This window comes from Sceloporus occidentalis, unplaced genomic scaffold, assembly GCF_023333645.1.
Source record: "Sceloporus occidentalis isolate IW3139 unplaced genomic scaffold, rSceOcc1.0.p SCAF_40, whole genome shotgun sequence".
NCBI classification, from domain to species: Eukaryota; Metazoa; Chordata; class Lepidosauria; order Squamata; family Phrynosomatidae; genus Sceloporus; species Sceloporus occidentalis.
This window is the reverse complement of record NW_028317020.1, coordinates 2084763-2096789: the sequence shown is the minus strand read 5'-3', so window position 1 is coordinate 2096789 and position 12027 is coordinate 2084763. Positions and strand designations below refer to the sequence as shown.

The 12027-nt window shown below is 42.2% G+C and overlaps 1 protein-coding gene across 1 annotated transcript in view; it reads left to right on the top strand.

The window, feature by feature from the left end:
• Positions 1-4464: 4464 nt before the first annotated feature.
• Positions 4465-12027, top strand: part of LOC149290201 (uncharacterized) — a 30513-nt gene continuing 22950 nt past the window's right edge. Inside the window, exons 1-4 of the mRNA XM_089489438.1 lie at positions 4465-4880; positions 6083-7099; positions 8304-8530; positions 11223-11456. Of these exons, the coding sequence (XP_089345564.1) occupies positions 4465-4880; positions 6083-7099; positions 8304-8530; positions 11223-11456 (1894 nt within the window). The remainder of the gene's footprint in view (positions 4881-6082; positions 7100-8303; positions 8531-11222; positions 11457-12027) is intronic.

Here is a 12027-nt window from a genome sequence, read left to right as displayed (position 1 = left end):
CATATATTAATACTGAGCGCTCAGCAATGAAGCTGCGTACACTACGAGGGAGCACCGAAGAGAGTAATAGAAAAGGGAAAAAAAACGAAGAACGTGAGAGACAGGAAGAGATTGAATAGATTAATAGAAAGGGAAGACAGTGAGAGAAAAGAAAGTGAGACAGGAAGAGTGTGAATAGATTAATAGAAATGGAAGAAAGTGAGACAGGAAGAGTGTGAATAGATTAATAGAAATGGAAGAAAGTGAGACAAGAAGAGTGTGAATAGATTAATAGAAAGGGAAGAAAGTGAGACAGGAAGAGGGTGAATAGATTAATAGAAAGGGAAGAAAGTGAGACAGGAAGAGGGTGAATAGATTTATAGAAAGGGAAGAAAGTGAGACAGAAAGAGGGTGAATAGATTAATAGAAAGGGAAGAAAGTGAGACAGGAAGAGGGTGAATAGATCAATAGAAAGGGAAGAAAGTGAAAGAAAGGGAAGATAGTGTAGAAAGTAAGTGAGAAAAGAGTGAGAGAAAAGAAAGAAGAAGTGTGTGTTTTGAAAGTGTGTTATGGAACTTTGTATGTTAGGATGTTTTTGTGTAAGGGCAATCATGAATAAACGTGTGTATGTGCGTACAGGCAGTTGTGTGTAAGGACATGTATACTTGTGTGTATCTTGACAGTCTATTGACTACTATTTCTATTTTGTGCCTATATATAGGGAATGGAGTGATTTGTTCTATCACAGTTTTAACCTAGAAGATCCATTAAGTGTTAGTTTAAATTAAAAAAAAACATGATTTCCTTCCACTGTCCACTTAAATATGGAAAATGTGGATTCAACTGTCTGGGGCCTGTCAGTTCCAATTTTTAATTAACAGGCAGAAAACATGCAAAAACATCCGAGTCACCGTCAATTCCCAGACATGTTAACTAAACAAATAAACCAATTTTAAACTAAAATGAAAACCTGCCTCTCTCTCATCATCTCGAGATATAACTTTTAATATTGCCTTTACATACTAGTTACTTTATCTAAATTTGCACAAATTATAGACTGAAATATAAATTGGATTATAGAGCCTTGACATTGGCTTTCCATAGTATCAGGGATATGTAATCTGACACAAATATCCTTACAGCCCCTTCAATTCATTTCACTCTGCAAAGCCTGGGGACATTTGGCAGAACTATAATACTTCAAGGGATATACAGATCTGGCTGCTAAAGGCTCACCCACTTTCCTCAATTTGTAAAGCTGAACTGTCTCTATACAGAAGCCATCTCATGAATGTTCAAAGTCAAGTCCCTTATTTCTGTTAAACTGTTAGCAATTATTTTATTTGAGCTATTAAAAAAAACTTAAGTAGGTGATTGTGGATTAGAAGCAGTTTAAAGAGAATCTGCAATTTTTCCCAAACCCTAGATTTAACGTTCTGTACACTAATTAAACATACCTAATTGTTTATGGATTAAAATAAGCACTATGAGTGAGTGTGTGTATGCATGTATTAAAATGTCACCTAATAGATATGCCATAGGGAAGGGAATCCGAAATCCTTTATAATTAAATAAACCTATTCTATGTGTTTAAAGAATAAAATAGGCAATATATATATATTTACACAACACCCAGTGTCTTCATTATTCCTCCCCATTAACTAATATTTGCCCTAAAGTAGTGTAACACAAAAGCTGCAACACAAAAAAATGCCCCTGATTTGCTACAGTAGAAGTCAGAGCCATCGTTGTGGAGCAGGCAGTTCCGAGTTCAGTCTCTAATGGCCAACATCGGAGGTACAGATTCTTAACATGGGGCAAGGCTGGAATCTCATCACAAGCTTCATCTAATGGTGGTAGTTTAAAAAAACCACATACAATGAAGCATGTTTAACAGAAAAAAAGCTATCCCACAATTTTCTGTAATGATCATATTGAAAGACTCATTTTAAAGGGATAAGTGTTGATGGTTTTAAAACATATCAAATTATTACTAATAATAATAAAAAGTTTTCAAAACAATAACATTTTTTACTTTGATAAGAATAACTGCTGTTATTTAAACAAAATTCCATCTGATCCTTGTACCTCAGCATTTAATCAGCATTTTTAGATTAAAGCAAACATAAGGCATATTTATCAGGATAAATATATTGATATAACATGGGACAAGGGATGACTGAGAAGTGATTTACCAGACATTGTTTATGAGAAGCTAGATTGTAAAATTGCAAAGCAGGGCCCTTTCTCCTTTTGTAGCAGTTTGTGATTTTGAAAATATTCTACTGACTCTAACAGCGCTACCGAATCTGCTGGCGCTATGTAAATAAATGTAATGTGATACTGAGCAAATGACCATTGGTTGTGGGACAGGTTCCAAATCTCAGAAGCAACTGCATAAAGGCAGTTTAGTTGATGCCACCCCCTTTTTGGAACATATTGAACAATTTTCACTCTTGTCAATCTGACCCTATGTCTCAAGGCAAAGTAACATTGGATGGACAGATCTTCTTCCGCTGACACTGATCATCTTGTAGAGACTGTCAGCATATATCTTTTTTGATGTTAGGAAAAAACCTCAGGCTCATTGTGCCTGGAAGAGAAATAAATTAGGTGAAGGGGAGTTCAGCAAAACATTTGGATGTGTTTTTGTTGTTGTATCCATCATGGTTATACAAGTTGTAATTCTTTACATGTATGTAGAAAGATTCAGGTATGCTAGGCGGTAGAGTTCATTCAGTTCAGTAAGTTTCTGTAAATTACCAAATCCTTCAGTACTAAATACTAAAAACTCATGCTGGCAAAATATTTCTTAATATGGGGTCCCAGTGATCAGACACCACCTTGTATCCAACAGTTATGGCACCTAATGGCTGTATCATGATGCACACAGCAATTAGTATTAATCTAACAAGTAATTTTATTTTTACATTTAAATGGATTAAAATTTATATGAAGGTTAATTCAGCTACCTGGATGACTTGGCTGACTTGGATAGATAGATTAAAACCCTTTTTATTTCTGCCTTGAGAGAGAGCATGCCATATGCAGGCTGAGGGTTCAGTGAATTGGTTACCTGGTGTTCCCTGGGATGGTATAGTATTCTAACACATGGCCTATAAGTATTTTGTGTCAATTTTAGTAACTCTCTCGTCCTCCATTTTTTTTCTCTTATTATTCTGTTTATTCCTGCGAAAAACTTCAATAAACTTTCATTTATCAAAAAATACTAAAATAGTGAGCTTAAATATTGTTTTTAAATACATATTTAAAATAATGAAATCACTTTAATTTTATGCTGACACGTAAAATGTCATCTTTACATAGCGCAAGACCAAACATCCTGCGTCTATTTCCGTTCAGGAGCCTATGTCATGCAGCACTAAATTGGGAAATCTTGAAATAATGCAACCCAGGCTGTGTAGATAACCAACCTTTAATTATGTGAATCTTTTCAATCCAATCAAGCTAAACACATCTGCTTTGGTCTCTGTTAGCACAAAACCTTTATGACATATGGAAGATAATATAATTTCAACACGTTGCAGAGATCTATCTTATGTGGACCACAGCTAGACTAAGTGTCCATAAGGGGACACCAGATTTGTGAAAATGCTTATGGTATTGGAATGTTATCCATAGGGTTACTTGTATGAAGTGGTCAAAATAGGATTGTTTAACAGTCCAAGCTGTTATCATGTATGAGTTGTGAGATCTAACCATTTATAGCAGCCACATATCATACAGATGAATTTTGAAAATAGAACTAGTAATGGCTGGAAGTGGCCAAGGAAGAAGAGGCAGTAACGTATCAAATACCTTGGTGGCTGGTGCATGACACAACATGCTGTAAGTAGCTACTTGAGTTCCATAGTAGCTACTTGATTCTTATTGGTCACCCTGATATAGTCATTTTAATACTGGAAACTTGGTCCCACGCCACGTCCTCCTTCTGACGTGGCAGACCCGCTCACTCCCCGGCGTTGATGGTGCCGCGATCTTCTACCAGGCATTGTGATCTTCAGGAGGGCCGGAACACAACTGCAGGGCCGTCCCAACAGAGACGGAGAACACGTTCCGTCTCTCGCACGCCCTCTAGTGGCGCGCGCGCGCGCGCATACAAATCCTCTTCTTAAAGGCACAGTCGGCAATATTCCCATGTGTATGGAATCAGGTCAATCTTGACATTAGAGGGAGTATCCCTCCCTCCTTCCTATAAATCTGTGTCCTTTAGTTCACTCATTGCTCAGATATACTGTGCTCCCTACGTATATACGTCAGTGCTTCCTTATCGTTGTTTTATTGGATATTGACCCTTCGCTTGCCTTATCGTGTCTGAACCTTCGCTGCCTGAACTGACCTCTGCTTATCCTGACTTCGTCTATGTCTCATCCCTATCGGTACCTCGCTTTTGATTCACCCACGTTTCCAGCCATGCATATTGTGCTCTGACTACTAGACCCGACAGAATATCTGAGCCATACCATGGAGCTCGCTGAGCTGGCTGACGTACTGGATAACCTGACTAGACAGGTATCCACCCTCACCCAAGCCGTCCATGACCTGCAGGCCCAAGCTGCGGCCCCTACACCTGGATTCCCACAACCACCACCGGTTGTACGGGTTGTAACCCCACTCGAGGAACTGACAACCAACCCAGAACCACAGGTGCCTTTGCCAGAACGTTTCACGGGTGAAAGAACCAAATACCGGACTTTTATTATGGCATGTGAAGTTCTGTTTGAACTGAAACCTCGCACATACCATTCTGATGCCATAAAAGTCCGCACTGTGATTGCCCTCCTATCTGGACCACCACAAGACTGGACCCACGACCTCCTACGCAGCAATGATCCCTGTCTCTCGACCTGGCACTCCTTTGTTACGGTCATGTCCTCCATGTATGATGACCCGCATTGACAAGAAACTGCTCAGTCTGCTATCAGGGCTTTACGCCAGGGTCGTCGACCCGTGGAAGACTACATCACCGACTTCAAACGGTATGCTGTTGACACAAGCTGGAATGAACATGGATTGATCAGCCAGTTTTGTTTAGGGTTGTCTGAACCCTTGAAAGACGACTTCGCTCATTTTGGAATTCCGGAATCATTGGAGTCCTTTATCCAACAAGCGATCCAGCTAGACCGGCGACTTAGGGAACGACGCCAAGAAAAAGCCGCAACACCTGCTGCATCACCGAGATATTCCTCGGCTGCTTACTCTCCTTCTGCTTCTCGTTCTCCAGTCCAGACTGAAGAACCAATGCAAATCAGTCTGGTTCAAGGAAGGCTGCCGCCAGCAGAATTACAACACAGAAGGCAAGAGAATCTTTGTCTCTACTGCGGTAATTGTCGACACACCGTTGAATCCTGCCCTAGAAAGGCGAGAAACAGGGGTAAGCCCCATGACCTTGCTATCATGCCATCCACTCTGACCGCCATATCACCACCCTTATCTGTTCCTCTTTCCTTGCAGTGGAATAAGAACACCTATGAATGTAAAGCTATGATCGACTCCGGGTCAAGCGGCTTTTTTCTCGACGTCCACATAGCAAATGCCTTGTCCATCCCTGTGCATGATAAAATAAATCTTTTGCGCATACAAGTCGTAGATGGGTCATTTTTGCAAACGGGTCCCCTCACTAAACAAGTCTCCATAGGGAGGCATACAGAACTGCTCACGTTTGATCTGGTTCCCTCACCTCTATTCCCTGTTATACTTGGGATACCCTGGTTGCGCCTCCATGATCCTACCATTACCTGGTCAACAGGCACCTTAACCTTCTCCTCATCCGTCTGTAACCATCATAGAGGACAACCACCGACTGGTTTCATACACTCCATATTAGAAATGAATATGAAAAAAGGACAAGAGATCATGCTACCCAAAGCGTATGAACAATATAAAGCTGTGTTCGACAAAAAAGGGGAAAGGACCCTGCCACCACATAGACCATACGATTGTCCTATAGATCTTCTGCCTGGGGCACCCATACCATATGGCAAAATATACCCACTGGCAGAAAAAGAATTACACATCTTAAAAGAATACATCCATGAAAATCTAAAGAAAGGCTTTATCAGATCCTCTACGTCCCCAGCAGGTGCCGGCATCTTTTTCGTGGGAAAAAGGATGGCAGCATACGTCCATGTGTGGATTACAGAGAAATGAATCACATCACCATCAAAAATAAATATCCTCTGCCACTCATTCCTGAACTCCTGGAACGCCTCCAAACAGCAACCGTCTACACCAAGCTAGACATCAGAGGTGCCTATAATCTGCTTCGAATACGCCAAGACGATGAGTGGAAGACTGCGTTCCGATCCCGATATGGACACTACGAATATTTGGTCATGCCTTATGGACTGTGCAATGCCCCTGATTCCTTCCAGCATTTCCTTAACGACATCTTCAGGGACCTCCTCGATCAGTACATAGTGGTGTACTTGGATGACATCCTCATCTTCTCCCCTGACCTACATACCCACCGTCTTCATATGACAGAGGTCTTGAAAAGGTTACAACAACACCACTTATACGCAAAGATCGAAAAGTGCATTTTTGAAACGGATTGTGTGGAATTTTTGGGTTTCATAATCAGACCTGGCAAGGTTGAAATGGATCCTCGCAAGGTAGAGGCAATCCTCTCATGGCCGATACCACAAAATAAGAAGCAAGTACAGCGCTTTGTGGAGTTTGCCAGTTTCTACCGGAAATTCATCCGGAACTTCTCACAGACAATCCAACCATTGACTCATCTCACTAAAAAGGTCGTCAAATGGTGTTGGTCATCAGCAGCCCAAAAGGCGTTCAACACCTTTAAACATCGGTTCACATCGGCTCCCATTCTCCATTTGCCAGATCCCAAAAGACCCTTCTTCCTCGAAGTGGATGCATCTAACATAGCAACTGGGGCCGTGCTAGCACAAAGAGACTGCGACACAGGACCCTTACATCCAGTGGCCTTTTATTCACGCAGATTAACTGATGCCGAATCCAACTACGACGTAGGGGATAAGGAGCTACTAGCCATCAAAAGAGCCTTCGAAGAATGGAGGCATTTTCTTGAAGGTGCCAACCACCCCGTCACGGTGTATACAGACCACAAGAATCTAGAGTACCTCAGAACCGCCACAGTCTCCCCGTCAAGCACGTTGAGCTCTGTTTTTCTCCCGTTTCAGGTTTCACGTCACATATCGTCCCTGTTCAAAGAATCAAAAAGCAGATGCACTCTCCAGAATGCATGCCCCAGAAGAGGCAAAACCCAAACAAGAGGAGACAATACTGCAAATCACTTCATGGGTGTCACGACCCACTTCTTGCAGGAGATCCAAAAAGCTGCTTCCTCCCTTGATCTACCAACCTCACCAGAAGGATATCCCGTCACACGGAAAAATCTATGTTCCTGAAACCATACGTCCTCTTGTGCTGCAACATTGTCACGATGCCCTCACAGCAGGGCACGGCGGGCAAAGAAAAACCCTCTATAACATTCAACGCCATTTCTGGTGGCCCTCTCTTCCCCACAATGTCAGGAAATACGTAAATTCCTGTGCCGTTTGCAACCGTGCCAAGACCGCTACCTCCAGAATGGCAGGTTTGTTACAACCCTTGGCTATTCCATCCCAACCGTGGAGCCATCTCACGGTCGATTTCATCGTGGACCTCCCAGACTCACAAGGATACAACACAATCATGGTCGTGGTCGATCGGTTGACAAAAATGGCCCATTTCATCCCAACCAAATGGCTCCCTACTGCCAAAAGAACAGCCTCCCTCTTCCTTGACTCCATATTCTGACTCCATGGCATACCCGAGTCCATACTCTCCGATCGAGGCACGCAATTCACCTCCCATTTCTGGAAAGCATTCTGTCACTCGTTGAACATCTCCGTAGACCTCTCCACTGCTTTCCATCCCCAGTCGAATGGTCAAACAGAGCAAACAAACCAGACCGTGGAAACATACCTTCGTTGCTACTGTACGTACCTCCAATCCGATTGGAAAGAACTACTCACTACGGCAGAGTTTGCTTACAATACCAGACGACATGACTCCACGCGTGCTTCCCCCTTTTTTCTCAACTATGGATACCAACTCAATAGCCTCCCTGGCCTTTCACCACTCACTTCTGTTCCTGACGTAACAGAGTGATTACGTCTACTGTCTCGCAACCTGCAACGGGCACACGAAACACTACGTGAAAGCCAACTGTCATATAAACGATATGCCGATCGGAAACGACAAACACCAACCGAGTACAAGATAGGCCAACAGGTGTGGTTATCCACTAAGCATCTGAAACTCTCATGTCAATCCAGAAAATTGGGTCCCAAGTACATCGGTCCTTTCACAGTAAAGAAACTTATCTCTCCAGTGGTGGTCCAACTAGATCTTCCTGATCGGTACAAGATACATCCTTCCTTCCACGTATCGCTCTTGAAACCGGCTGTTCCTGATCCCTATCCTTTTACGGGCTCCACACCTCCGGCTCCAGTCATCATAACAGGGGAACCCGAATATGAGGTGCAGGAGATCCTGGACTCACGTATCAGACGAAGATCCTTGGAATATCTCATACAATGGAAGGGATACGGCCCAGAAGAAAGAACGTGGTTACCTTGGTCCCACGCCGCGTCCTCCTTCTGACCCACGCCGCCGATATGGCGACGCACGAAGAGGGGTCCGACGTGGCAGACCCGCTCACTCCCCGGCGTTGACGGTGCCGCGATCTTCTTCCCGGCATTGTGATCTTCAGGATGTAGAGGGCGTTCCTCTAGTGGCGTGCGCGAATACAAATCCTCTTCTTAAAGGCACAGTCGGCAATATTCCCAGGTGTATGGAATCAGGTCAATCTTGACATTAGAGGGAGTATCCCTCCCTCCTTCCTTTAAATCTGTGTCCTTTAGTTCACTCATTGCTCAGATATTCTGTGCTCCCTACGTATATACGTCAGTGCTTCCTTATCGTTGTTTCATTAGATATTGACCCTTCGCTTGCCTTATCGTGTCTGAACCTTCGCTGCCTGAACTGACCTCTGCTTATCTTGACTTCGTCTACGTCTCATCCCTATCGGTACCTTGCTTTTGATTCACCCACGTTTCCAGCCTTGCATATTGGGCTCCGACTACTAAACCCGACACTTAGCTACATTACTGGAATGCAACATGGACACTATAAATTGAATTTGGCACCTATGTAGTTTGATGTATACTCGTGATTTTAACCTTAGTGTGTAAGCCTGGCTTGGGCTATTCAACACAGTGTATATAAGCAGCTCTCGAGCTGATGCAATGTTCAGTGGAAACACTTCTCTTATCCAAGCCTTGTGCCCCTTTGACATAAATGCCTTAAAGGGGTGTTGCTTCAAGGTTGATGAGTTACAAGAACTTTATTTTATTTAAAGTGACATAAGGAATATGCACAACACAAGAATTATATGTCCAGAAGCCCAAGGACAAGCAGCTGACTTCATTTTGGCCATGGAAAATGTTACTATAGTAATGCATACAAATAATGTATACCGATAGCTCCTTGTGGCAGCAGCTGATTGGTTCAAGCATTTGTGAGGTGACAGCAGTGGGTTACATAATGTGGATGGCCGGGTGTGTGTACGTCGCTAACCTGGAGAACACATGGCACCGGCTTTGACCCGGAGATCTCCGGTCAAGACCCTAGTCCTCCGGCTCGCTTATCTTACTCCCTCCTGTTCTCCTCTTTTTCTCAAATCTCTTATATTTCTCCTTCTGCCCCCTTTCTCCCTATCTCTTATCTTTCTTTGTCTGCCTCCACGTTCTCCCTATCTCTTACTTTTCTCCCTCTGCTTTCTTGTTATTTAGGTCCTGTGCTGCAGGCTGGAGTGGGTGTGTGAGGTCTGCTCCTTCAGCTCTCCTTCTCTGTGCACACAGTTTCCATGCTGAGTGTTGGCAAATTACATCATATCCTGGCATTAATGGCTGGCACATACTGTTAGGGAGCGCTGAAAGAACAAACCTTGCACTCCCTTAATTTTAAGCAGGTTAAAGGGAGTGACTTACCCAACCGGCCCTTCATCCACAACTGCTGATTTCCCAGGAAAAGACCTGGGACACTTAAATACCTGGACAAGCTCGTCTGGACTGTCCGGGAAAATCAGGACAGTTGGCAAATATGTTACATGTACATTTAATTACACAAGACTTTACCCCGAGGTAATGCCACTGGCAGCCCCACTACACATGGATAATGTGAAGCAGGGTTAGAGTGACACCAAGTATGGGATAACTGGTTGGCATTCTTGTCCGATTGAACAACCATACAGAGTTAATTCTTCTGACTTGAATACGCATTATGAAGATTTGCGGTCCAAGGGGTGAAATTTCTGAATGTGATTAGAAACCAGAGGCAGACAGGCCCACAGTACACTTGGCAGCAGGTAGCCACACTCGTACTGCAATATACGGTGGCCATGAGGAACAATGTGAGGTACCAGCCTACCAAACCATCTTCTCCCAATAAGCACACCCATCCCTGGGTTTACAGCAGCCATACAACTGTTTCAGGACTAAAGAATGGGTGGCTGATGATGGGCCAATTAAAGAGATGTGAATCTGAAGCTTCAGCTCTATCAGCCCATATGTTAATCCAGCCTTGCGTACAACTCACAGTTTAGTCAATATAACCCTCTAGAAAAACACAAAAGGCACTGTTGTCCTTATGGACACCTGTACACAACTTACAGCAAAACAAACAGAAGCACTGTTATGCTGGTGCATTTTCGTGGAGTTTTTAATAGAATTTTTTTTGAGCGTTGATTAAGTACCATACATGTAAGTGCCTACCTATTTATTCTTTCACAGTGACAAATACTGCATCCCAAATGAATTTGTTCTATGGAATTTGATGCTATATAAAACAATAAATAATAATAATCTCTGTTACCTTTGATCAATTAGGAATCATTAGTAAATCAATATCTATTAATGTATCAGGAGACAGTATTATCATGATCACATTGGCAAAACCTGAATTAAAAATGTCTAACTGTATTTGTTCTGCCTTTATGCTAAGTAGTTATTCTGGTACATACAGCAGTAGTCTCTTGCATCCTTCACTCCTAATACATTTTCTCCTGTATAGTTAGGACTCTGGAGGTGGAGAATACCTCTTGTGGTGAACCCTCCTCTTTTTTTCCCTCTCTCCCTCTTGTCAACACCCTAAAGAAAATCACTTTTTCCTTATTCAACTGAAATCCTGCTTAGTTCACTGGAGAGACAGAATGTCAGAGCAGAAGCCCACAGCTCCTGCAGACAAGAACCTCAAACAGGATGCAACTACCCCCAATAATAATACTATGCCCCTTCCACTTATCACCCAGACTGATTCACGGGACAAGTGGAGCAAGAAAATGGACTTTCTGCTGTCTGTCATTGGATTTGCTGTTGACTTGGGAAATGTATGGAGGTTCCCATATATATGTTATCAGAATGGTGGCGGTAGGTAATATCTTTATTTTTAAAAAGAAAAGAAACCATATTATGTAAACAGTTTAGACAAGTCATAATATTGTTATATTTTTTCTCGTTGCCTGAAAACTAGTCCAGTTAGAATTTTCCACGCTGCTTCTTCATCAGTATATGAAGAAATAGCCACTTGGATTGACTTTGGTTGTAATAACTTCGGTGATCTATTACTGTAACAAATGTACTTGATAAAAAAAATGTTACTCTTATTGAAATGTGTGAACATTGACCATCATGTAAACAAAAAGTTTCCAAAAATCATGAAATAACTCTTAAATATTTATTTGAATTAACTTCAAATCTTATTTGTTTAACAAATATACTTAAAATACAAGCGATACTAATGTGTAGGTTTAGCAGCACATTGCACAGGCTGATATTTAGGAAAGAAATTACGTCTTTATTCGGGAAAGCAGAAACTGATGAATATACAGTAAGTGGGGAAAAAAGCACTGCGTAAGCATACTTTATCTTTCTTGGGTTTACAGACTTATAGACTTACAATAGAGTACTTGGACCAATATATATATATATATATATATAT